Genomic DNA, 27,237 nt, shown 5'->3' with positions numbered 1-27,237 from the left:
CCAATAACAAGCCTCCCTATACTTAGCGTCAACCAATGGGCTGTGTGGTCGACTGCTTCCGGCTCTGCGCCGGATTCGCCTCTTTTCCCCGGGCTCCCTGCGACAGGCGGGGCTCGGGGTGGCGGGCGTCGGCCTCGGTGACGCGCGGCGGGCGAGGGGCCAATAGGGGGCGGGATCTGAGATGATAGACGGGTCCAGCGGCCAGTGGCGAGGCGCCGGCCGTACTTCCCGTCGGGGAGAGAGTGTAATATGGCGAAGACCTACGATTACCTGTTCAAGCTGCTGCTGATCGGGGACTCGGGGGTAGGGAAGACCTGTGTCCTGTTCCGCTTCTCCGAGGACGCCTTCAATTCCACGTTCATCTCTACCATAGGTAATGGGGCCTTGGGCGGCCGGGGATCCGGGCTGGGCGCGCGCCTCTGTGGGGCTGGGCTGAAGGATCGACTAGGGATCCACTCGGGCCGAGGATCCGGGAGGGTTGCGAGGCCGGGGAGAGAACAGGACCCTGGTGGGACGCCGGACATCAAGGTGCAGACAGGGACATGCAGGCTGCGGTCTAAGGAAAAGCCTGCCCTGGGCTTGGGTTCAGGCGCCTGTCAACTCTCTTGTCTTCACAGCAGACCTCTAGACTGTCCTTCCGGGGAGATCCCCGTGTTACAAAAGTGGAAACTGAGGCATTGAGGTGACACCTGACTTCGTGCATAGTTTCTTATGTGGCACGCTTGGCATGTGCAGTATCAGATCTGTATTGTTGGATCCTCTGTCGCTGGAGGGGGAATTTGAAATTGAGGGAGGGTGTGGCATGCATGAAGGTCACAGTCTACAGGTATCTGGGATGAGATTTGAACCCAGGTGTGTCTGACTCCAAAATCCAAGGTTCAGCTGTTCCAGAGCTTCAAAGGACCAGCACCACTAATCCACAACTTAAGTCAGGACTCCATCCCAAAGCTCTCCTGCCTTCTCTCTGAGGAATGGTAACAGTACCTGTCATCCCGGTGGGAAGACAAGATAAAAAGTTCCAATGAGAAACTAAGACCAACTATGGCTACGTGGAGCCTTGACTGACTTCCCTATCACTGGGCTAAGGACACCACCTGTCATTTTTTTGAATAGCTTTCCCCCAGGGCTGCCTCACAGCGCAGTTGAACAGAATTGGCTTTTGATGGCCCCAACCTGACGTCAAAAGTGGTGCTGACCATCCTCCTAGTCATGGTTCACTTTGAGATGTTACCTGGAAGTACATCCTGCCAAACAGAGCGGCCTGGATGGTGTATGGCCCTGAAACAAGAGAATGGTCACTAGGCCTGGTTTATCCCTAGTCAGAATTAGGTTCCCTCTCCAGCACCCTGAAACCAGATGTGGTAGTGAACACCTGTAATGACTGCACTAGGGAGGGGGAGGCAGGAAGATCAGGAGTCCAATGTCATCCTTGGCTACAATAGAGTGTTCAAGGCCAGCCTGGGCTACATGAGACCCTGCCTTGGAAAGAAAAGGAAAACTTAGGGGATGATTTCTACATAATGTCAACTAAGTTGTTGCCTCCCTGACCTGACCATCATGTGCTAATGCCATCTAAATATCTCCTTCCTGGTCAGCACTCTGAAACAGTCATGTGTCAGGTGTCAAGTATAGGGAACTGGACAGGGAATCATCATGCTTGAATTCTAGGTTGAGCAACCTTCTCTGATCCAATTTTATTTAGAGTAGATGTGGCACTGTCTGTCAGTCTGGAGGAAGCAGAGGGTTTGGGCACCCCTGATCACAGGTGCATGTAAAGCTTTTCCGCTCCCCTGCCCAAACACTCAGATGAGGACCAAGCAGGAAGTGACAGTAGCTACCCACAGGCTCTGGATTGTTCTCAACACAGACCTCAGACACTTCCTAGTCAACACCAAGATGGTGACATTGGTTTGGGGGTGTTTTTGTTTGCTTTGGCATGCATGCATGTGTTCACATGTTCTTGTGTGCATGCAGTAACAGTCGGGGTTGTTCCTCAATCTTTGCCTCATTTTTTTTTAAATTATTCTATTGGGAGTGTACATGCATACTTATGCACATGTGTGGGTCAGAGGACAACTTTGAAGTCTGTTCTTTTCCTTCCACTATGTGGGTCCTGGAGCTTGATCCCAAGTTGTCAGGTTTATGGGTGAGTACCTTCACCCACCAAGCTGTCTTTGCTGGATCTCTCACTGAACCTGAGCTCACCAAGTGTTGAGGCTGGCTAGCAAGCTCCAGGACCCGTCTTGCTCTGTCCCACCAGTGCTGGGATTGTAAGTTTATGCCACCATGCACAGGTCTTCATGCTTTTGTGGCAAGCACTTCAGGGATTGAGCCATGTCCCTAACCCTGGTTTGGTCTGTTAGTTTGAGACAGGCTAGCTATGTAACCAGGCTGTCCTGGAACTCATGGAAATCATCTGCCTCTGGCTTCCAAATTCCAATGTCAAAAGACAATTTGGGGGAGTCAATTTTCTCCTTCTACCTTGTAGGACTCAGGAATTGAACTCAAGTCATCAGGCTTAGTGGCAAGCACCTTTGTCCACTGAGCCATCTCGATGACCTATAATACTTATTTTGCATCTCATAAATGTTCACTTTTTCGTTTTGAAATACTGGGAATGGAGCCAAGGGCCTCAACACAGGTCAGCTACACATTTGACCACTGACTATCTCCATCTGGCTGGTGTAAAACTTTTTTTTTTTTTTTTTTTTGTTTTTTGTTTTTTGGTTCTTTTTTTCGGAGCTGGGGACCGAACCCAGGGCCTTGCGCTTCCTAGGTAAGCGCTCTACCACTGAGCTAAATCCCCAGCCCCGGTGTAAAACTTTTTTAAAGGTGTTTTTATTATATATATTGTCACTGTCTTCAGACACACCAGAAGAGGGCATCAGATCTCATTAGAGATGGTTGTGAGCCACCATATGGTTGCTAGGGATTGAACTCAGGACCTCTGGAAGAGCAGCCAGTGCTCTTAACTGCTGAGCTATCTCTCCAGCCCAGATTAAAACTCTTCGTCAGAAAACCCACTTAGCCACCACTTAGGAGGCAGAGACAGGTGGATCTCTGTGAGTTCAAGACCAGTCCAGTCTGGTCTACAGAGTTCCAGGAAAGGCAGAGTTACACAAGCCCTAGCTCAAAAAGAAAACAGACAAACAAAACAAAAAATCTGGGGGTTGGGGATTTAGCTCAGTGGTAGACAAGCTAGGCAAGCGCAAGGCCCTGGGTTCGGTCCCCAGCTCCGGGGGAAAAAAAAGAAAAAGAAAAAGAAAAAAGAAAACCCACTTAGTCCTTCAGGGTCCCAAGGAGACTGGCCTCATCCTGGATAGTGAGGTGGATGTGACTTTCAAGATCACCCAATGAGGTAGAGGTGGCGTTTGAACCCAGGATTCCTCCCTCCCTGAATCAGTATCACATTCCCACAGACCTCTGTCTTCTAGAAAAGATATTCTCCTTGACCTTGAAGTTATAGCCTTATAATTCTGGAGCCTCGTAAAGTTTACATTTTCTCACTCTATTCGTGCGTTAATGAAAACCAGGAGAGCTCCAGACCAAAGCGAGATTCGTGACTATGGTTGGTTACACACTGACCGTGGACTTTTGTGTCACACACTGGGGAATGGCTCTGGAAGAGTGTGCCCCAGCCACCTAGTCCTAAAGGTACGCAGGAAGGTACATCCATACATACATAAAGCCAGCTGCCTTCACTGTGTTCATTAATGAACCAGGATTGAGTGGTGGTTGATTTTGGAAGCTGTGCCCATGTGACAGGACCCTGTGAATTATCTGTGGTCTGAACCTGGCCCCGCAGCACCCTGCAGTCAGTTCTGAAGCCAGGGCCATTCACTAGTCCAGCAGACACTAGTGTTATCTAACCATTTCTCTGTTGATTGAGATGGGACCTCATGTAGCCCAGGCTGACCTCTGAGTCCCCAGGTAGCTGAGGATGACCTTGAACTCCTGATTCCTCTAGACTACTTGGGTACACCAGCACACCCAGTTTATTGAGTGTAGGGGTTGATCCCAGGATTTTGCTGTGTGAGTGGCCTACCAGACACAGCCTGATTTGTTTTGAGTGTTAATCACATTTTTCTGTTGGGTGCTCTTGCCATAATGCATGTGTGGAGATCAAAGGACAACTTGGCAGAAGTCAGTTCTCTCTCTCCATTATGTGGGTCCTGGATCAGACTTAGGCTTGTGGCAAGTGTCTTTATCCACTGAGCCATCTCACCAGTTCAGAAAGAGAGAGAGAGAGAGAGAGAGAGAGAGAGAGAGAGAGAGAGAGAGAGAGAGAGAGATTGAGATTGATTGACTGACTGACTGACTGACTGACTTGCTATGTTGCCAGGCTGACCCCAGAGCTCCTAGGCTTAATTCCCCCACCCCTGCCTCCCAAGTAACCTCAAACTTATTTGTAGCCAAGGTTGCCTTTGAACACCTAACATCCTGCTGCCACTCCCAGTCAGTGTTGGGATGACAGATGTGTACGCCACCTCAATTTATAGTGGTGCTGGGCCTATGTTCAGGCTAACAAGCCCTCTGCCACTAAACCATAGCCCCATTCTCAGATTTTTTAAAGTTTTTTAATAATATGTATTAATTTAATTGGGGGGGGGGGTGTGCCAACAACTTATAGGAGTTGGCTTTCTATTTCACTCTGTGGGTCCTGGGACTTAAACTTAAGTCATCGGGTTTCTTGGCACTGCCATTTGCCAACCCGGACAGTGGGTAGTTCATGTCTCCTCTAGACATAACTGAAAATCTACAGGCATGGTCATGCTTGTAATCTTGGCACTATGGTGACTGGGGCAGGAGAATCACTGTGGGTTTCCAGGTCAGCCTGGGCTGCAGAGTCTGCTGTAGTGCTGTCCTGAGTGTAAGAGCCACTCCTCCCTCCCTTCTCTCTCTTTTCCTCCATGCCTCTGTTTCCTGGCTGGTCTCAGATTCACACCTGACTACCATCTTCCCTAGAGTAACTGAGATAACTGTTGACCTCACCGAAGGCGGCATGGGGAGGCCCAGCAGACCTTTGCCTACTCTGCCTGCTGCTCCCTCCTGTACCTCTCTCCCAGCATGCCGTAGTTCTGTCCCCAAGCACAAGGTCACAGTGAGTTCTAGAGTACATAGTGTGTAAGTCTAAGAGTGGACTCTATCCATGTGTCAATGGAGGGCTGACGTTCAGTGATCCCCTTCCCCCATGCTCCTGTGACTAAGTCTACATGGTTCGCTTATCAGAGCTTGGATGGATTTATTCCTTCGGTCTGAGTTAGAATTTGAATAGACAGACGCCTGCTCATATCTCCAGGAAAGTTCATGAAACAGTGAAGTCCTGTCTGAACATAATGCAGCCAGTGCGATGGCTCAGCAGACAAAGGCACTTATAGTCAGGGCTGACAGCCTGAGTTCAGTTCTTGGGACCCACATGGTACAGAGAGAGAGAGCAGCCTCCTGAAGTGCAACCCCACCTTCCAAAAATGTATATTAAAAAAATCTATGGACTATATCCAGAATTCCTATGTAAATAACCTGTCCTGGTATAAGAGGGATTTGAGCATCAGCATAAGGTCCTGAGCCATCTCTTGCACATCATGGTGTGTGTGTGTGTGTGTGTGTGTGTGTGTGTGTGTGTGTGTGTGTGTGGTGTGTCTAGTGTTGGGATGGTAATGGCGGATGAAGGCCCCCACAAAGCCACTTTAAGCAACAACTTGAGCAGGAGAGGGGCATCAAGTGACTGGGGTAGTAAAGACCATTGCAGAAGAGAGAAGAGCGGGTATGAAAGCCCCTAGGATACTTGGGATATGTAGGGAACTGCCAGGGGACAACATGGCTGCACAGAGGCCACTATCTTAGTCACTGTTCTGTTGCTGTGAAAAGACACTGTGACCACGGCAACTCTTAAAAAGTATTTAATTGGGACTGGCTTACAGTTTTAGAGGTTTAGTCTGTTATCCTGGCAGGGAGCATGGTGGCATGCATGGTGTGGAGAGCTCCGTCCTGATCCACAAGCCAAGGGAGGGAGGCTAGACCTAGCGTGGGCTTTTGAAACTTCAAAGCCCGACCCTAATAGTATACCCCCTCCAACAAGGCCACACCTCCTAGTCCTTTTCATCCTTTCAAACATGTTCACTTCTTTCTTTTAATTTTATTTTTCTTGGATTTTTATGTATTTTTTATGCTTCAGTCCTTCTTAGAAGGGAAAACAAAATCCTTAGAAGGGAAAAGAAAATATAGGGACAAAGTGAAGCAGGGACTGAAGAAAAGGTCATCCAGAGACTGCCCCACCTGGGGATTCATCCCATATGCAGCCACCAGATCCAGTCACTATTGCTGTGCCAAGAAGTGATTGCTGACAGGAGCCAGATATGGGTGTCTCCTGAGAGGCTCTGCCAGAGCCCTACTGATACATAATCACTTTTTGGTGACCAAGCATTCAAATACATGAGCCTTTGGGGGACAGTGGCATGTTGGTCCCAGAAATCAAACCTAGTCATTAGGCTTGGCAGCAAGTCCCTTAATTTAAAAAAAAAAAGCTTTACCTTACCTCACATCTCATTGGTCCACCCATTTAAAGCGCACAGCTCAGTGCCTTTTGTTGTGCTTTGAGTTGCATCTCCATCACCATGATAAATTTCAGAATGTCTCCTTGTGTCGTCCCCCCCCCCAAAAAAAAGCCATCAGCATCCTTATGCCCCTCAGCCCTTTCTCTTCCCCGTGCCCCAGCCTGGCAACCTCAGGCATAGTCCTTGTCTCTGGATTTGCCTGCTCTGGACACTTCGTGTCAGCCTAGTCACGCCATATGTGGCCTTTCCTGCTTGGCTTCTCTTGTTCAGCATCATGCTTTGAGCCTTTCTGTGGTGCGTGTAGTAGATGTGTGTCTTTCATTCACTTCCATGACACCATATAGATGGTCCATTAGCTGGTCTTTCTGACTCTTGGTAGATCACTGGCAGCTCTAGAACTGAGGCCAACTTTGGGTTATAGTTACAGTTAGGGTTGGTTTGGGGTTTTGTTGATTTTGAAACCTGATATTACATGGGTTGGCCTCACATCACTGTGTAGCTCATCCTGACCTGCTGACCTTTCTGCCTCCACTTCCTAAGTGCTGGGATTATAGATGGGTGTCAGCACAACTGGTATACACAGGTTTTCTTTATACAGATAGTTTGCCAACTACATGTCAGAGCTCTGCCCCAGAGTCGCCTAAGACCCTGTCCTGATGGTGCCACCTCTCCCTCTGTAGTCCCCTCTCCTGAGGGTGACTTGGAAGCACCCACTGTTCCTTCTTGGTCTCCTCTACAAGCCTTGGGCTTAAGATGAAGCTCAGAGGTAAAGCAGTTGGCATACCGTCCACAGCAAGGCCGGGAGTTCCAACCAGAGCCACTGGGAGAAGGCAATGTGATGAATTGTTCCAGGCACACCAACACCCAGAAGGTAGAGGTGGGAGGATCAGGAATTCATGGTTACATGAGCTTTGCTTATGTGAGATTCTGTTCTCAAAAATAGAAGGAAATAAATAACTGAAGCCGTGCAGTGACTGGGGAGAGAGGGTATGGCCCTTTGGCAGCACAGAGCACTATGGGGTGGCAGGTCCCAACCTGTAGAAGGCTTTAGGATGCCCACTGAGAGGCTGGGCCAGAGGCAGCAGAAGTGGGGGCCACCCTAGGGGCCTTGCCCATCTCCCGTTCCCAGCTTCTCTCCAGCTGCTGTTGTCCCCGCTGTGCTTCTAGCAGGGAAAGATACTTCCAGAAGCTTCCAGAAGCTTCCAGTTTTGTTGTGGAGAGGACCCTGCAATTCCAAGGACCCAGCATACAGCTGCTGCTCCAGAAGCCACACAGCCCTGTTATCAGCCGAGGCTGGCAGCCCAGGAAGTGGCCTGGCTTTGATAACACCTTTTATTCTTCCTTTTCTTTCAGGAATTGACTTTAAAATTAGGACCATAGAGCTCGATGGCAAGAGGATTAAACTGCAGATATGGTGAGTGCTGTTGCCTTGTGTGTCCCCAGAGTCATGGCCCTTCCTGCATCACTGGGAGCAGAGCTGTTGATGTCCCTCCACATAGACACACGGCCTCCTTTTCCTTTTCTGTTTGAGACATAGTCTGTCTATAGTCCTGCCTGGCCTGGAACTTAGTATGTTTGTCGGTCAGGAGGCCTCAGACTCACTGAGATCTGCTTGCCTCTGCCACTTGAGTACTGGGATTAAAGGAGTGTGCCACCACATGCTGCTTCCAAAGGTGACTTCAAATTCCTGACCCTCCTGCCTGTTCCTAGTGCTGGGATGACAGGTGACAACACCTGGTTTTTGCACTGATAGTGTGAACCCAGAGCCCCATGCATACTAGGCAAGGACACTACCAATTGAGCAAACTTCCTTAGTACCAAGCCCTAAAAACAAAGTCCTTTTCCCCAGAAGATAAGAGTTTCATATCCAGCCCAGGTAACCATCCTCTGCTGGCCACTGGAGCCTAACATTTGTGTGAGGGATGTAACCGGTAAGAGAAGAGCTTGAAGAGTAGGCAGAGGTGGTAGCATAAGACTCCTGGGCTGTGAATTTCCTCTTTCTCTTTTGTTGTGACAGTGTCTCACCATGCTCCCTAGCCAGGTGACCCAAGCTAGCCTGAAACTTCAGTCTTTAGCCTCAGCCTCCCAGGGTCTGGTATGATGAATGTGCACCACCACACCCAGCTGGGGGTTTCCTTCTGAGCCCATAGCCTCACCCCAAACTTTCAAGGCCTCACACCACTTCCTGTTTTCTCCCCTGAGGAGAAGCAAGGCCTCACTTCCTGGTGTGTGGACCCGAAACCCCTAAACAACCTTAAATCTAAGGCCAGACCCAGCAGCCAGAAGTCCTCAGCCCTGCGGGTAACCTCAGCAGCCAGGGTCAGTTAGGAAACTGTGAGCATCTAGGGCCCCATCACTGATGTGGACTGGAAAGTAATCCAACGTCCTGGGAGGCTGAATTCAGACAGCCTTGAGCAAACAGACCCAAGTCACACTGAAGAGCAGTGGTATACATGTCACTCCCACCCTCATGAGGCACAGAGCTCAGAGGGTCACAGCAAGTTCCAGGCAGTGTGGCCTGCAGAGTGGAAACCTGTGTCAACCAAACAGCAGAGAGCCTAGGTGCCCCTCCCCGACGGCGTGCTCAGTTCTCCTTAGTGTCAGCATGAGCCATCACCCAGCCTGCCAGTATCTCTAGGGGAGCCTCCTGGGTCCCCTTATCTCTCGACAGTCTGCTCTGACTTCAGACCTTGAACCTGGATGAGGGAGAATCCTAGTCTGTCCTCGGGGCTCAGTCATCAGCCCTGGCCACATGGTAAGTTACAACCCATAGAACTCTTCCACTTCCAACAGTGGCCACACTGCAGCCTTTGTGCCCAAGTCCAAAGTGACAGTCCCAGCCAGCCAAGCCACCCGCCCCAGCTTCTCCCTTTCCACCTCGAGCCCCAGCATTCTCAGCCAAGAGAAGAGTCACTGGGAGGCTACCTTGGACTGCGATTAACATTCTTCACCCGTGTGTTCTCTGCAAGTGCCACCAGCAAGTCATCTCAGAATTAAAACTAGCATTAGAATGAGAGTGTTGGAGCTGGGAGCAGGGCTCAGTGGCAGAGCACTTGCCTTAGCGTATACAGAACACTTGCGTTCCATCCCCTGTGCCGGAGCCAGCAAGGTGGCTTAGCAAGTAAAGGTGCTTTCAGCAAAGCCTGATGACCCTGAGCTCGATCCCCGGACCTAGAAGGAGAAAACCAACTCCTGCAAGGTCTCCAGCGTGTGCTTTGGCACTCAAAAACAATAAAAATGACGGAGAAAACATTAGAGGCACAATGCAGGACTTGGACTCAGCACTGGGCCTTTCTGTGGAATCCAGACATCCAGGGCTTCAGAGGAGCCAGGGGCTCAGGGACAAAAGGTCTGCCTCTGAGTAAGTCACTTTCCTCCAGGCCTAGGGATGGACCTATGACCCTGTGTGTACTAAGCAAACACTACCACAGGGCACACCCTATCCCTTTCTTCTTATTCTGTGGCAGTGTCTTGCTATGTGTCCCAGGCTGGCCTGGAACTCACAGTCCTCCTGCCTAGGCCTCGTCAGTGCCAGGATGGCAGGTGGGTATGAAGCTCAGAAAGACACTTGTTTGTAGGCCACACACCCCATATACCCAGCTGGCACCAACTCAGATGCTACTCCTGGGGACCACCTCCTTCGTGCGGGTAATGACAGAATCACTTTGGAGCAGCAGCCCCTGAACTCGCCCTGCTCTTTCTGACAGCCAGGACTATAACCCATCCTCACATCAACTGCAGGGACCCCAGGACAATGCCTGGGAGCCAATACATGGAAGGGTAGAGGAGACGCCGTCCAGTGAGACATTTGTCCAGGGGCCTTGGAAGGGCTGTGGTCTGTCCTTCCATCCCCTCCTGTGTAATCACAGGAGCAGAGAGGACTGTTGCTGAGCATAGGGAATCAAGGGAGAACTCCATCAGCCCAAGGGTGTCACTAATACCCTTCATCCTTGTTTCTAGGGACACAGCCGGCCAGGAGCGGTTTCGGACAATCACGACAGCCTACTACAGGGGTGCCATGGTACGGACTTTGCTATTGTTGATGTGGAAACAAGCAGCAGTACTAAGTCCTGAGTGTTTGGCTTTTGTTGTTGTTACTGTTGTTTCATCTTGTTAAAACAGTTGCAAAATGTAGCCCAGGCTGGCCTAGCACTCACAATGTAGCCAAAGCTGGCCTGGGACTCAAAATCCTTCTGCCTTAACACCCAGCTTGTTTATATGTTTTTAAAATGTTGTGTGTATGTATGTATTTGTGTGTACATGAGTGTAGAAACCAGAGGTCAGATTACCTCCAACATTGTTTCTTGAGTGCTTCTCATTGGCTTGGAACCTGCCAATAAGACCAGGCTATCTCAGAACTCACTTTGTAGCCCAGGCTGGCTGGGAACTCACAATTTTCTTGCCTTAGCCTCCCCAGGCTAGGATATCACAGGTGTGTGCCGCCATACCTGGCCAACCTTTGTGTCTTGCAGAGACAGCCTGTGTTCCCACTCTTTTTTAAAGAGATCAGTGTGCCCTGACCAGCTCCCTGAAACATCTCCATATACATCACAACCGGTCCCCCCTCCAGACCTCAGACCCAGTGTCGGGATGAGAGGAGCACCAGGAAACCCAGCCCTCAGGTGAAGATAAGCCTCAGCTAGCCTCCAGAGAGGCCCTCGGTGCTGTGGAATTTACTAGAACAACTTGATGGCTGGACTTACTTGGGATTATCACCATTCCGTCTTCCACCTGGGCCTGTACTAGCAAACTCACCCCACATATGTTCCCTGTAGAGAGGGGTTGGGAGACATCAGGAAAGGACAAGGTCCCAGGGTGACACTATGCAAAACAGGGCATGAAGGAACAAAGGAGGCAGGAGGAGCCACTTTGGTCCTGCCCAGAACCTGGGCCATCTCCCAGCCAGCCTACCACCTCTCAGAAATGTCCCCATGTTCCTGGGAAAACAAATGGCTATTACCCAGAGTTCCATTCTATCACCCGTGCCTTCTGTAGCCTAACCTGCCATTTAGGGCCACAGGCTCCCAGTTCTCCCAGTTCTTCCTAGCACGATGTCCATACTGTGAGCACAGTGTGAGTCTCAGTTCTTGTGCAGGCCTGATGCCTGAGAACTCATGGGGACACCTGAGGAGCCTGGGAGCGACAGGCATGAATAGTGACATTAGATTAAGTACTCAGAGCATCCAGGAAGGGCAGCCAACATTGGAAACTCAACCCTATGGTCTTAGCATAGCAACCTTAGCATCTTTGTTAAAATTAATCTTATTTTGCCCCTCAAGAGCACTGAGGTCTGGGGTACCTCTGTCCTCTGGAGAGAGCTATTTGGACTTCTCTAGACTCAGATAGTCCCCCTAAGCCCCCACCTCCATGACTGATAGCAATCTTAGCCTGATATCTCCTTAATCATGGCTGTGCCCTGCTGAGTACAGGTGTGGACAGGACCCAAGACTTGGCAGTCCAGCCCGAGTTCACATACAGATTCACTGGCTGTTCCCGAACCAGCACCAAGATGGTGGGAATCTCCTTCAGTACTGTTTTGATGAAACATGTTCTCACTGTGTAGCTTAGTCTGGCCTGGAACTTCTGATCCTTCTGCCTCAGCCTCCTGTGTGCTAGGATGACAGGTCTGTGCCACCTTGCATACATGTAAACCATGTCTGGTTTACGAGGAACCAACGATAGAACCCAGGGTGTCGTGCATTCCAGGCAAATGCCCCGCCAGCTGAGCTACATGCCCACCCAGACTTCTGTTTTGTTGTTGTTTTGAGGTAGGTGTCACTGTGTAGCCCTAGCTGGCCTGGAGCTCACTATGTGGACTAGCTTGGTTTTGAACTCGAGACCTGCCTGGCCCTCCCTTCCCCTGCATATTGCTATTAAAGGCAAGCACTGTCACGCCCAGGCTGATTTTTCTCTTGGCGCCCTCTCTGTACCTCAGACTTGTAGTGAGTCCGCATCAGCCTCTTGACAGCCTTAGAGGTGGGCTGCTGCATTCTACACAAGACTGCCCCTGTAGTGGATGCCTGCGGAAGAGGGGCAAGCAGGGCCTCGGCTTCAGCCAGCTAGGGGCCTGGAAATGCACAGTGCTTGATTCTCTGTGGCCCTTGTGATAGTGCCACCAACTGAGCCTCTGTAGGCATCATGTAGGAAACCCAGGCCAAGACTCCTGCAGACTGTCTTCTGGCCTATACACGTACACACAGGAGTACACACAGACCCTCCTGAAGCCACATAAGGAAACCCAGGGCTGGACTGGACTGTCAGAGGGGTTGCTCTCTGAAACAGTGTCCTCTGGGGCTGTGTGCGTGCGTGCGTGCGTCTGTCTGTCTGTCTGTGACAGGATCTACAGTTAGCCTAGGCTGATCTTAACTTGCAGGAGTCCTCTTGCCTCAGCCTCTGAGTATTATGATTTCAAGCATGAGCCAGCACCCAGGCCTTGTGGATTTCCATCTTAATCACAAAGCCTCAGTTTCTCCTTTATAGTAGCAGTGGGTCGGTAGAGTTAGACTGGGCTGAGGCTGCTTTTTAGGCCTTTTGGATCTGTGGAACTCTGTTAGATGTCCCCTCACATTCATGAGGGATCTGGAAAGACCACTTATCTTGGTCTCTTCAGAAAGCAGATCTCAGCTCTGAATCACTAGAAGGCACATGGAGGTCAGAGATGGTGGAGCCCCAACCCTTCCTAGGGCAAGACTTGAATATACAGCCCAGCCTCAGGTCCCTGCTGCTGTAAGCCAAGCACATAGTAGATCTGACACCAGGTATCGTGAAGAGGCACTGGTTGAGTCTGGAGGCCTATGGGGGTCCAGGCCCATGTTTCTGCTGGCTCAGGGAACCAGCAAGGCTCATTACAGAATGTGGCAAGGTATAGCTTGGGAGTCAGAAAGGCCACCATGGAGGTAGAGAAGATGACAGCTGACTGGCTAGCCGGGACAGTGGTCATCTCCAGCAGTGGCCACACCCAGTCCTGATGGGTTCAGTGCCTTCCCTGTAGACCCTCAAAGCCCATGCCTCTCTCTCTCTCTCCACTCAGGGTATCATGCTGGTCTACGACATTACCAATGAGAAGTCCTTCGACAACATCCGGAATTGGATTCGGAACATTGAGGAGGTGAGGGTACCCTTTTGCTTCCTCTCCTGGGCTATGCCTAAGAGCCTAGAATCTGGGGGACAGGCAAAGAGAGAGGAATGGGGCCAAGACATCTGCTATCCACCTGAAATCATTGGCTGAGAAGCCACACAGTGCTATTTGCTGCTCTTGCGATCATTTCTGCTTAGGGTCACATGAGCATTTGGCTCAAACACTTTGAGCTGCTGTGCAACAGGGTGTGAGCCTGTCGAGCCTGTCCAAGTACACATTCAGCTCAACAGGTGGTCATAGAACGAGACCCTGAATTGTGGAAGGACAAGGAGGCCGGCGGCCCAGCCTCCCCTCCCAAAGCCAACTCTGTCCTCTGTCCAGTTGCTCAGGTGCTAGTCACAGCCATTCCCTCCTGGCCAGCTCCACCTGCGGCCCTGATGACTAAGCAGGTAGGGCATTGGGTCTAAGTTGTTAAGAACTTCACCTGTCTACAAAACCACAAAGGAGCACTTGTCATGCTGGACCCAAGACTGATGAGCACCCAGGCCAGGCAGAGAGGCAAGCCCTTTGTTTACAAGCAATTGCTTTGGACTTGTGTTGGGACCAGTTCTCTGCCCTGACTGTAGAAGCCACCTTGGTCAAAAGAGGAGTCCTGACTTTGGCTTTGGTGACGCCCTGAGTGATCCTTTGGCAGACAGGAAGTGTGGCAGGGGGCAAAGAACGAGTCTCCCTCACAGCAGAGCTGCTCTCTGATGTTCTCTCCTTTGGGAAGCATGGTCCCTTCTACAGAGGAGCTGCTGAAGGGACTGAAGAGTGAGCCATCTCTAGGAGAGAAGTCAGAGCTGAGCCACGCCTGGGCGCTCAGCAAGAACTTAGCAGGACGTCCTAACTGTTCTAGGCACAGCCTTGTTTCTAGAACAAGAGAGAAGAGAGAGTTGACAGATCCAAGCAGGCGTTGGGACTTAGACTGGCTAGTTGTTCAGTGGGTAGAGGCACTTGCCAGCAAGCCTGATAGCCCCAGTTCAGTTCCTAGAACCCAGATCGTGGAAGGAGACATCTGACTCCAAGTTGTCCCCAACACGGTGTGTGCATGTGCCATGGTGTGGTGTATACATGTGATTATTGCTCACAAGCTAACATAGAACAGCTGGGCATGGGTCAGGTCTCTCAGTATCTGCCCTGGGAGTCATGCCTCTGGAGCTGGTGACCATGATCCCTGCAAGCTATTTGCACAGTCAAGAAGTGTTCGACAACTAAGGACAAGAGCTGCCAGCCACCAGGCAGTCCGTGCCCTACCTTGCACTTTGACCCTGACCTACCCTGTCCTCTTCAGCATGCCTCTGCAGATGTGGAGAAGATGATACTGGGGAATAAGTGTGATGTGAACGACAAGAGGCAGGTGTCCAAGGAACGGGGAGAAAAGGTGGGTGCTGCCCCAGGGGGCCCTCATGATCCTCTACAGCTTGGGGCGTTCCTTCCTAGTCTTTTCAAAACTGACTCACCGGAGATGGAGAGACCCTTGTGAGGTGATAACCCCAGGCAGGACGAGGCTGCCCGTGGCTAGCAATGAGAGCTTGGCAGTGAGCCCTGATCTTGTCACCAGAACCAAGCTAGGCCAGGCACAACTGGCATCACAGAGCAGGGAACAGAGCTGGCTTAGGCCATGCCACATTCCTCTCCTTAGCTCCCTCCCACTTGGGGAGGTAACACCCTTAGCTTGAGCATGGTTGCAACCCACCCCAGTTTCCATTCCTTAGGAAACAGGGGGAGTTCACACTGTGCTCATGTGTCGCCTCCATTACAGCTGGCACTCGACTATGGGATCAAGTTCATGGAGACCAGCGCGAAGGCCAACATCAATGTGGAGAACGTAAGTCCAGTCCACTCCTGCAGGGAGCCATGGGCTTGTGGGATCAGTGCTTCAGGGCGGGAGGGGCCTTCCTTTGGAAGAGTCAACCTGGAGGATCCAGGATTGGCCTCTGGTTCAGGGCGCCCTCTGTTGGGCACTCAGGACACATTCTCACTAACTCAACAAAGGAGGGAAATCAAAGCTCAGATTCCAGTACCTAGACCCAGCTGTTTTTATCTCAGCCACGCTACTAATTCACATCCCCAGTGAGGATCCAGGTCCCAGTGCTATGCCCTAATCCTTATGCTGTCCCTAAGGCAGTGCCAGCCTGGTGCCTGGCCCTCAACTTGTCCCATACTGCCCTAGTGACACTCAAAACAGGCCTGCAGAGCTACCTGTAATCCCAGCTCTCAAGAGGCTGATGCAGAATCGCTGAGGCCAGCCTTGGCTACACATCAAGACCGTGGTGAGAGGGGGAAGCTAAATCACCCACATCACTCCACAAGGTACCCAGAGGACAGTGGCCAAGGCCCTTGTCCTGTTCATTTCCATTCACCCATACTCCTCCCATAAGCCACTTGGGCCTGCCCTCCCCAGCCTTTGCTAAAATCCTTTCCTGCATTCAGATTCTTCTTCCCCTGCCCAGGCCAGCCCACTGCTCCCACCCATGAGCAACCCCTCCATGCACTCCTGGCCCCACTTTCTAGGTCGCCAACGCTGCATGGAGATGCTAAATCCATCCTGCCTCAGAATGTCCCCTCCCTGGGGCAGCAGACATTTGCGGACTGAATTTGTAGCTGTTTTTTGAGAGGAGGAATCAGGCTGGATAGTGATACCTGTTGTCCCAGTTTTGGGGTTGGGGGCAGAACAAACAGGAGGTTTAGGTCATGCTCAGCTCTAGGCGTCTAAGGCCAGCCTACAAGAGAACCTCTCCAAAATAATTTTTAAAAAAGGAGGGAATTGGCATGGACAGAACACAGCCCTGATAGATACTCCTCCCAGACCCTTCTGAACCCTTAACCACTCAATACCCTTGGGCAAATGACATGGTCTGTGAGCCTCCGTGTCAAGGGCCAACTGAGTATAATGCCTGCTTGTGTTCACAGGATTGTTGGTCTGGGGGAGATGGCCACACATCAGCCTTTGTTCTAAGGTGTTCTATAGAGGGTGACAGATGGGGGCCTGACTGAGGACAGGAGGAAATGCTGGCTGGAAGGCCTCCCTTCCCTCTGGCCAACAACTTCCCTCCACTAAAGGGCGCTGACGGCCTACTCTTTCCACAGGCATTTTTCACTCTCGCCAGGGATATCAAAGCAAAAATGGACAAAAAATTGGTGAGTCCAGGTCCTTCCTAGTCTCCATGTGGGGTTTTGTAGGATGCAGCCATCCTTGGCCAAGGCAGCACATCACTGCTCAGACATACCATGTGTGTGTGTGTGTGTGTGTGTGTGTGTGTGTGTGTGTGTGTGTGTGTGTGTGTGTCTGTCTGTCTGTCTGTCTGTCTGTCTGCATGTGTGTACGTGTGCAAATGGCAGCCAGAAGTCACTGTCTGTGTCCTTCACTAGATTCCCACCTTAGTTTTTGAGACAGGGTCTCTGCCTTGGGTCCCTCCTGTCTCTCCCACCCTGAAACTTTCTTACATACATACTTACTACTTACTTACATACTTACATACATACTTACTTACATACTTACATACTTTCTTACTTACGTACATACTTACTACTTACTTACTTACATACTTTCTTACATACTTACTACTTACTTACATACTTACATACTTACTTCTTACTTACATACTTACTACTTACATACTTTCTTACATACTTACTTCTTACTTACATACTACTTACATACTTATTACTTACATACTTTCTTCTTACTTACATACTTACTACTTACTTACATACTTACTTCTTACTTACATACTACTTACATACTTTCTTACATACTACTTACATACTTACTACTTACATACTTTCTTCTTACTTACATACTTACTACTTACTTACTTTCTTACATACTTACTACTTACATACTTTCTTACATACTTACTTCTTACTTACATACTACTTACATACTTTCTTACTACTTACATACTTACTACTTACATACTTTCTTACTTCTTACTTACATACTTACTGCTTACTTACATACTTACTTCTTACTTACATACTACTTACATACTTTCTTACATACTACTTACATACTTACTACTTACATACTTTCTTCTTACTTACATACTTACTACTTACTTACATACTTTCTTACATACTTACTACTTACATACTTTCTTACATACTTACTTCTTACTTACATACTACTTACATACTTTCTTACTACTTACATACTTACTACTTACATACTTTCTTACTTCTTACTTACATACTTACTGCTTACTTACATACTTTCTTACTTACATACTTACTACTTGCATACTTTCTTTTTTTTTAAATATTTTATTTATTTATTATATATATGAGTACACTGTAGCTGTCTTCAGACACACCAGAAGAGGGCATCAGATCTCATTACAGATGGTTGTGAGCCACCATGTGGTTGCTGGGATTTGAACTCAGGACCTCTGGAAGAGCAGTCGGTGCCCTTAACCACTGAGCCATCTCTCCAGCCCCTACTTACATACTTTCTTACATACTTATATACTACTTACATACTTTCTTACTACTTACATACTTACTACTTACATACTTTCTTACTTCTTACATACTTACTACTTACTTACATACTTTCTTACTTACATACTTACTACTTACATACTTTCTTATATACTTACTTCTTACTTACATACTACTTACATACTTTCTTATTACTTACATACTTACTACTTTCTTACATACTTTCTTACATACTACTTACTACATACTTACTGCTTACGTATTTTCTTACATACTACTTACTTACATACTTACTACTTACTTTCTTACATACATACTTACTACTTACTACTTACTTACTTACTTAATTTATGGTCTCCGTATATGGCTCTGGCTGGCCTGGAACTCCCTGTGTAGATTAGGCTATCCTTAAACTCACAGAGATCTGCCTGTCTCTGCTTCCTGGGTGCTAGGGTTAAAGATGTGCACCTCCATGCCTGGCACCTTATTGTTTTTAAAGGTTTTTGGGTGGGGAGGGCACATGTACGCTGATACCCGAGAGGCTGGAGGCACAGAATCCCTGTAGCTGAAGACGCAGACAGTTGTAGGCTGTACCTCATGGGTGCTGGGAATCAAACCCAGGTCCTCTGCAAACGCCACTGGTGCTCCAGCTTCTGAGTTGTCCAGTCCTGCCCCCTGAGGAGCACTGCCCTTCCCCAGACCTACCTGTGTGACTGGAAATCAGAGGGCATGGTTAGCCCTGGGGCTCTTTGATGACATGACCACCCAGCAGTGTGTGTGAAATAGCCTGCCCTACAGGTCACCCACACGTTCATCTGGGCTGTGAGTGGCCAGTGAGGCACAAGGTGGCCTCGTGACATCTCCCCATGCTTACATCTCAACAGCAGCTTCCCCGTAAACCTGTGTACCAGGCAGAGGCAGCACACAGCTCAGTGACCCCAACCTACACTGTAAGGAAAAGAACTGATTCATACAAGTTGTCTTCTGACCTGCACACACTCACACACATAAATAAGTAAATCTAATTTTTAAAAGCTTTCTTTGTAAGAAAAAGACTAGAGTTTAGGTCCTGTGTTCCTAGCAGCAGGTTGACCTTGTACCGCTGGAGTACAAGAGGCAGAAAACGCTAAGCCCAGGCCTCCTGATCCCTGAAGGACACTGTCTCCCTGACCCTTGCCTGTCTGCATGGTGGATGCTAGGGGTGTTTAGCATAGATAGGTGGGTAGGTGGGAAAGAGGCAGGGAGGAAGGAGGAGCAGAGGAGAGAGCACGGTCAATGGCTTGTGCCACTGGAGGATGTGGCTTAGTGGGAGAGCACTTGACCAGCATCTATGAGGTCCTCATCAATACCCAGTGGAGCAGGAAACAACAGTTTGGGAAGAGGTGGCTGGAGGTTGGCGGGGAGGAAAGGGAAAGGGTGGCAGCCTGGGGGATGGTAAAAAGCAGATGAAGGCAGTTGAGGGCTGTGGAAGGTGAATGAACTGTCAAGAGACAGTGGGCTGCCTTTGGAAGAGGGTGGGTGATTATGAGGGTGAACGGCTGCCAGAGTTTGAGTGATGTGATCAATCGTAGAGAAGTGGGAAGGGTGACGATGGGTAGGTGGGGATTGCATGGGTGGGTAGTGACTCAAAGGAGATGGAGTAGACGAATAGATGGACAGCGGATGAGTGCATGGGTAATGGTGGGTAGTCAGGTGGTTAGCATGGGATGGTTGAACAGCAGGAGATAGAGAGATGATGGCTAGCTGGCTAGTAGGTGATTGGATCTGGGTCATGGATGGTGGAGTGATTAGTTGGACAGTCATGGGCAGACTGCTTGACTGACAGCTGTTTATGGGTAGTAGGTAGAGCTCACATCCACAGTAAGTAACAAGGCAAACTTGTGACTTCAGGAAGGGAACAGCCCGCAGGGGAGCAGCCATGGAGTCAAGATCACAGTGGAGCAGCAGAAGAGGACCAGCTTCTTCCGGTGCAGTCTCCTGTGAGGACAAGGTCTCTGCCCATTTGAGCCTGCGCTCAGCCCAGCTGACTGTGCCTGCCCCGGGCGAGCCTCCACCTCCGATGCTCGGACACAGCTGCCCGGACTCAATTGAGAAATTGATTATTTTAGTAACCGTCTGATCTTTTCCACCTTCAGAGATGGACCAAGTTAGAATTTTGCTGTTTTTCCTGTGTCATCTGCCAGTCAGGCCTATCCGTCCCCTGCCGCATTGCCATAGATGGAGAGAGGTGGGTTGGGGCAAGGCAGCCTCCATCTCCAGCCTTCTGCCCCTCCACCACAGAAGGGAGGTCAGTGGCAGTGCCCAGCCTGCCTGGCCCCATACTCCAAGCACCACCACCAGGGCCACTGAGGGCCAAGCCTGGCACCTGCCTTCACCCGTTCTCAGTTGTGGACAAGTGACAACCTTGTCCACTGTCTCCTTACGTGTCAAACCAAAGGGAAGCACAAACTAAGGAAAGCCCACTTAGAGGACTTTGGAAGAAGTGGCTGGCTCCCATGACCAGAGCAGGATGGGAGTCTGCAGTCCAGACTGAGGTGACGACATCACCACCACTCTCCCATGACCCACTGCCTCAGTGGGCCCCAAAACCGGCTCCCTCATCTTCTCCTCCTCTGCCTGGCTCTAATCGGATGTTCCTTTTCTAGCTAAGATGATTTTTTATTTTTTCAGATTCCTAACACCATGAAATGATTCTGTCATTGATTTTCTAGCAGCATACCTGGGAGATTCAGAACCAGCGTGGTTGCCCTGCGCCCACAGGGCACCTGGTCCCTGAGACCCAGACAAGCATTCCATGGCACAGTGCTACCCTGCAGTCTTCACCCAGTTGTGTTGTGACAGCTCTGTCCTCCTGGAAAGACTGATTGGGACCAGATGTCCTGTGGGAGGGGTGTCATCTGAGAGCACCTTCCTTTTCACTCTAACCCTTCCCCGATGCTGCTGTCAGTCAAGCTGTCAGCATCAAAATCTCTCCCTTTTTTGAAATTAAAACCAACGTACCAGCAATAGTCATCTGCCCTCCCCTGGAGTCTCTGATGTACCATGTTTACACTGACCAGTGCACTCAGAAAATCAGATTAAAGTGTATTTAAGAGGAAGCAGTTCTGCCTGCCCAGACTACCAGGTGGCTGTGATTGGTAGCAGGTTAGATGTCTTTTAGAAAAAAATGGCCTGGGACCAGGAGAGGTGGCTCAGCAGGTGAGCACTGGACGCTCTAACAAAGGAGCCAGCAGCCATCCAGTGCCAGTATGTCCTCAGTTAGGGGGGGGACTTTATCACCCCTGCTAGCAACCCTGTCACGTCCAGCAAACACTGACTGCACACATCTCCCCTCTCTGCCTTCCTGCCTGCTTCCTACCTGGGAAGTACTCCGTCATGCTCCCCCAAAGGACCTACCACCTCTTAAGTCCACCCTGAGCTGGATCTGCTTTTTGTGGGGTGTTTTTGTCTTTTACAGAGGGCCATCATGTAGTCCAGGCCACTCTTGAGCTTACAGCAGTCCTCTCGACTCAGCCTCTTTGATGCTGGAACGGCAGGCAGGTGGCTCACATCATTGTGGGCCACAAAGGGATCGCAGCTCCCGCCTCACAGGTGGGAGGAAGATGCCAGGGAGATGGGAAGGGGTGAGGAAGACAACCACGATGTGGACAGTGGCTACAAAGTGCTTTGTACAAAGGGGCACTCCTAAGATCCTTCCTATAGGAGCTGAAGAAGTGACTTGGTGGTTAAGAGCACTTGATGCTCTAGCAGGAGATCAGGCTCTATTTCCAGCACCCACCTGGTGGCTCACCACCATCTTTAACTCCAGAGGACTGACACATCAGACAGTGCACACATGTGTTGCATAGGGGTGTGTGTGTGTGTGTTTTTCAGACCAGACACCAAACAAAATCTGCCTCCTCTGTATCACACCTGACCACCCTATAGCATTAATTGGCCCTCAGAATGAGCTCAGCAGATCTGTGTCTGGCTAGGCATAAGTGTGATCTGGGTTCGAAGCCAGCGGGCACCATGCAGGGTGCAAGGACAAGGTTTGGTGTCCAGGGTCTGCTGAAAATAACAATAGCTTGTCTCTTTTGTTGACCTAGATTTTTCTTTTTTTTTTTTTTTTTTGGTTCTTTTTTTCGGAGCTGGGGACCGAACCCAGGGCCTTGCGCTTCCTAGGTAAGCGCTCTACCACTGAGCTAAATCCCCAGCCCCCTCTTTTTTTTTTTTAATATTAATATTACACGGGGTTGAGGATTTAGCTTAGTGGTAGAGCACTTGCCTAGCAAGCCCAAGGCCCTGGGTTTAGTCCCCAGCTCCAAAAAATAAAATAAAATATTACACTTAATGTTATAAATAATAAAATATTAAACTCCTGGCACATAATATCCACAAAATCTGGGTCACTACAATGAAAAGACCAGATCTATGAATAATAGAAGAAGAAAAGGAAAGCCAGGTCAAAGGCACAGCAAATATTTTTAACAAAATAATAGAAAAAGTACTAACCTGAAGAAAGAGATGCCTGTCAACATTCATGAAGCATACAGAACACCAAGTAGATTGGACCAGGAAAAAAGTTCCCTGAGCACATAATAATCGAAAAATTAAATGTGGCCTAGATTTTTCAAAACCTACTTTTATAAGGGTTCTTAAAACACTTCAACCTCTCTTCTAGCTACCACCTACCTACCAGAGGTGGTGGGAAGAAGAAGTTAATAGGAAACAGGGCTTGCAGATCTGTTTAGAAATGGTTCTTTGAGGGCTATTTCAGTCATCATTGCCAACAGTCACTCAGGAATCACCACGCAGGCAGCACCAGCAGTACCACCAAGGAGAGACAGGCTCTGCCAGTCAGCCCAGAGCCCATGGAAGCCATCGGCACATCACAAGAAGTTCTGTGGTGAGTTACTGTCTACGGAGTTATGACCAGCAAAGATCAGCAAACCACTACAAGAGCACTGTCAGTGAGGATTAGTCAGGCAGAGCAAGGTGAACCAATGCCAGAGTCTCGCCTCATTATCTGAAGGGTCGTTTTTATATTCTTTCTAGACATCATGTGTCCTCTCACGTGTCTGCTTCTGCAAAACATCATTTGATAACTGAGTTTCCAAAGAAACCAGAAGTTTCTACTTCAGCCTTTGAGCAGAGAGATTTTTTTTTCATCATAACAGAGTAATAACAAAGATATCTAAGATAAAAAGACTATTAAGGAGCAGACCGTGAGGCCTATTTAGTCTGTTCCCAGTACTGGGGAAGTCAGGACAGGAGCAGAGACCAGTGTGAGCTATATATGGGTTTGGAAGAGGCTTTTAAGATTTTTTTTTTCCTGAAGCTGGGGACCAAACCCAGGGGCTTGCGCTTGCTAGGCGAGTGCTCTACCACTGAGCTAAATCCCCAACCCTTAAGATTTTTTTTTTTTATGTGTTTGTTTTCCCTGCATGAGTGACTGTACCACATTCATGCCTGGGGCTCATGGAGGTCAGGAGATATTTTGGGTTCTTTAGAGCCAGAATTACAACTGAGCCACCATGTGGGGTCCCACCAAATCCTGGTACTCTGCAAGAACAATCAGTGCTCCCAACCACTGGACTGTCCCAAGCCCTTGGGCAGGTTCTTAACAATCACAGACTTAGACTATCCTCCCCAACATCAAGTTTACAGTATGTTTTATCACCTAGTCTTGATGAGTAGTCCACTACGTCCTATTGTCCCCCTTGGTGAGTCGCTCCTGGCAGCCTGTAGCTTTGCCTACCAAGCCATGTGCCAGCTTGATTACACACACCCTTCTGTGCCGGCTGGTGTTGCTCAGCGACAGCTCGTGGTTTGTTTTGTTGAGACAGGGTCTCATTACGTAGCCTCAGCTAGCCTGTGCTTGACATGTACAGCACTCTGTCCTTGAACTCATTGAGGTTACCTACCTCTGCTTCCCACGTGCTGACGTTAACTGCGAGGGCTATTATACCCAGCAGTAGCAAGTTTTTAGTTTATACAAGCTATAGCCTGGGGCAGAACTTCCTTCATTCTCTTGGTTGAGTAATAGTCCAGTTTGTGGTATCCTGCTATGCTTGTCCCTCCAGGGTTCTTGAGCTCACAGCTCAAGCCCAGTGTGGTAATGTTGAGGTAATAGAACTTCTCTATTTTTTTTTTAGCTTAAAAAATGTATTGTCCTCTCTCTCTCTCTCTCTCTCTCTCTCTCTCTCTCTCTCTCTCTCGCTCTCTCTCTCTCTCGCTCTCTCGCTCTCTCGCTCTCTCGCTCTCTCTTGCTCTGTGTGTGTGTGTGTGTGTGTGTGTGTGTGTGTGTGTGTGTGTGTGTTTTCAGTGGTCAGAGGATAGCTTGTGAGGAGTCACCTTGTGATTCCTGGGGATCAAACTCAACTCAGGTAATCATGCTTGGCAGGCAGTAAGTGCCTTTACCCCTTGAGCCATCCCGCTGCTCACTCCCCACCCCCACACACCTTTCGAGATAGGGTACAGCCCAGACTGGCCCAGATGTAGCCTCCCTCCTGCCTCAGCCTCTCAAAGTTAACAGACGAGAGGTACCCCATCATTCCTTGCACTTCAACCTTGGCATCTGTATGATACTGCACAGAACTGGTGCCAGTCATCTGTGAAATGAACAAACGAATGAACAGAGAAAAGAGGGGAAGCAGGTGTCCTGTGCAGAGAGAAGAGTAAAATGGGGCTCCACCCCTTGTCTCTGGAGTCTGGCTTCAGCTGATGCAGCTCAGCTGAGGCCACCTACCCTAAAGGCTGTCCACTGAAATCACCCTATGAGTCAACAGAAGAAGCTGGTGTGGAGGGAGTGGGACCCCAGGGTGTCTCTCCCCCCACCCCCACCCCCCCACCCCCGCTGCCAGGTTATCTTCCATCAGGTATCCCTGTTTCCCCCGCCTTGGTGGCCACTATCCCTTCCTGAAGGGACTGGCCAGCTCCAACCTGGGGAGCATGATTCTGGCAGGCCCTGCCCTTCTCCCAGATACCTTTGTCTTGCTAGAATTCCCATTAGATTCCATTCCTAAAGCTAGCTGCCAAGGTCTATTCTCTTATTTGGCCACTTCCTCCTCCTGAGGCTACCAAGGTCAATGCTACCGAGTACTGAAGTCCAGCAATCAAAAGCCCCTTTGGCTCATCTAACTAACACACCCAATTAAAATTAAACACCTCGGGTTGGGGGTTTAGCTCAGTGGTAGGGTGCTTGCCTAGCAAGCACAAGGCCCTGGGTTCGGTCCCCAGATCCGAAAAAAAGAAAAAAAATTAAACACCGCATCCTAAGACAGGGTTTCTCCCTTAATAAACTGACATTTGCCTATGGGCCACATCAGTAGCCTCTCTCCTTCCTGGACAAATACTCCTTACTTCCTCTCCTCTCCTTTGTTTCTCTTCCCTTCTTTCTCTACCTCCTGTCTTTGTCCCTTATCCCTGCCCTCTGTTCCTCTGGAGTAAATAAGTCTCCTTGTGCTGAGAACTTAGTCCTAGGGGTCCTGAGAGGATACTTTTCCTTTCACTTCCTTTGGAGGCTGTGACTGTGTCCATTTATGAACCACATAAACCAGATGTGAAGGTGGGGATTTCTACTTTGACAGACTGACAGGAAGATGTTAGAGCACCACGGCCCCAAAGCTGCTCAGAAGGGGGTGGACAAAGCCAAGCCAAAACAGCTCATGTTCTCCAAGACTGAGCCACATACACAGGACAACCCCACAGGACCAGCCCTGAGAACAAAGCGTGAGGAGGATTTGAGAGCTCAAGGGAGTTCTCTGAAGTCGACCCAGGAGAGAGCACATCTCACCCTGAGCCTAGGCGAGAGTCACAAGAACTTGCCCAGATGTGCTGACTCAGCTGAACCCTTGGGCCCTTGAGTGGGGTCTGTCATCAGGACCTACGCTGGTTTCCTCCTCTGTTGGACCTTTGTCAGCCCAAAGACTCACCACCCTGGAGAGGAGCCGGGGGTCAGAGAGGTACCAGCTCCATCCTAGAAAGTGTTAATTTCCAAGACCCAGGATAGGAGGAAGTGGCTTTGCCACTGGGTGCAGAGGCAGAAGGGGTTGGGGCAGGGAACTTACAGCCAAGTCAACTGTGCTGGTTAGGTACGGGGACACATCACCCAAGACCCAGGGTGTGCATGGGAGCACCTCACACACATTGTAGTTCATTTTAAAATAAAAAAAAAAAAGTCAGGTGTGAACTGGGTCTGCAGCTCAGCTGACAGGGAACTCACATGGTGAAAAAAGCCCCATCCCAGTACCACAGAAAATATGCCCACATCTATATGATCCCAGCACCCAGGAGGTAGAAGCAGGAAGAGCAGAGCTTCAGCATTGACCTCAGCGATAGAGTGGATTCCAGACCAGCCAGGATGCTGTGAGATGCTGTTTTAGAAAAATAAAAACCAGAAAGGGAGGGGAAAAAACACAGAATAAAATAGATGAACTCTGTGGTTCACTCCAGTTTTGCTTTCTTGCTTTGGTTTTGTTTGGATTTTGAGTTTGAATGTCCCTATGTAGTCCAAGATAACCTGGAACACCAAATCCTCCTGCCTCAGGCTTCTGAGTGCTCCAACTACAAACTGAAGCCATCATGCTTTGCTGTTGGCCTAGAGGGCAACACGACTGTAGGATGTTATTTCAAATGCTTTGCAAAGGAAGGCATGATGGGTGCTGTGTGTGCAGCGAGTCTGTCCTTTCGTGTCTCTTTCTGACCTCAGGGCCTTAGCACATGCTGTTCCCTGTCTGCACACTGTTCCCGAACCTCGTCCCCCAAAGCAGCTTCTCCTACTTTCACTCTCTGATCGCTATATGCCTGTTTCCTGACCTATGACTACTTCAGGGCTGCTGTTAGAGGCTGGGATTGTAGCTCAGTAGGTAGAGTGCTTATAGCTCAGTAGGTAGAGTGCTTATAGCTCAGTAGATAGAGTGTAGCTCAATAGGTAAAGTGCTTGTAGCTCAGTTGTCAGAGTGCTTACTTAGCAAGCATGACGCCAACAGTACATAATCTTGCCATGACGGTCGGTACAGGCCTGCCAGCACTCAGGAGGTCGAAGCAAGAGTTCAAGGTCTTCAGCACCCCAGCTTGGGGTGCATAAAACTGTCTCAAGGGAAAAAAAACCTAGAAGAATATCAATATTGGGAAGAA

At 49.4% G+C, this 27,237-nt stretch overlaps 1 protein-coding gene across 2 annotated transcripts; it reads left to right on the top strand.

The window, feature by feature from the left end:
* The first annotated feature begins 230 nt into the window (after positions 1–230).
* Rab8a (RAB8A, member RAS oncogene family) lies at positions 231–21,218 on the top strand. Of its 2 annotated transcripts, none has more exons than XM_087587443.1 (8): positions 231–373; positions 7,908–9,309; positions 10,515–10,575; positions 13,585–13,662; positions 14,966–15,055; positions 15,437–15,502; positions 16,765–16,815; positions 20,008–21,125. In XM_087587443.1, the coding sequence occupies exons 3-8, from the start codon at positions 10,573–10,575 to the stop codon at positions 20,098–20,100; spliced, it is 381 nt and encodes a 126-aa protein (XP_087443569.1). In that variant the 5' UTR covers positions 231–373; positions 7,908–9,309; positions 10,515–10,572; the 3' UTR covers positions 20,101–21,125.
* The last annotated feature ends 6,019 nt before the right edge of the window (positions 21,219–27,237 follow it).

Source organism: Rattus norvegicus, chromosome 16, assembly GCF_021556685.1.
Source record: "Rattus norvegicus strain SHRSP/BbbUtx chromosome 16, alternate assembly SHRSP_T2T, whole genome shotgun sequence".
NCBI lineage: Eukaryota > Metazoa > Chordata > Mammalia > Rodentia > Muridae > Rattus > Rattus norvegicus.
Note: the sequence above shows the minus strand (reverse complement) of the source record. Positions and strands in the feature narration are given on the sequence as shown.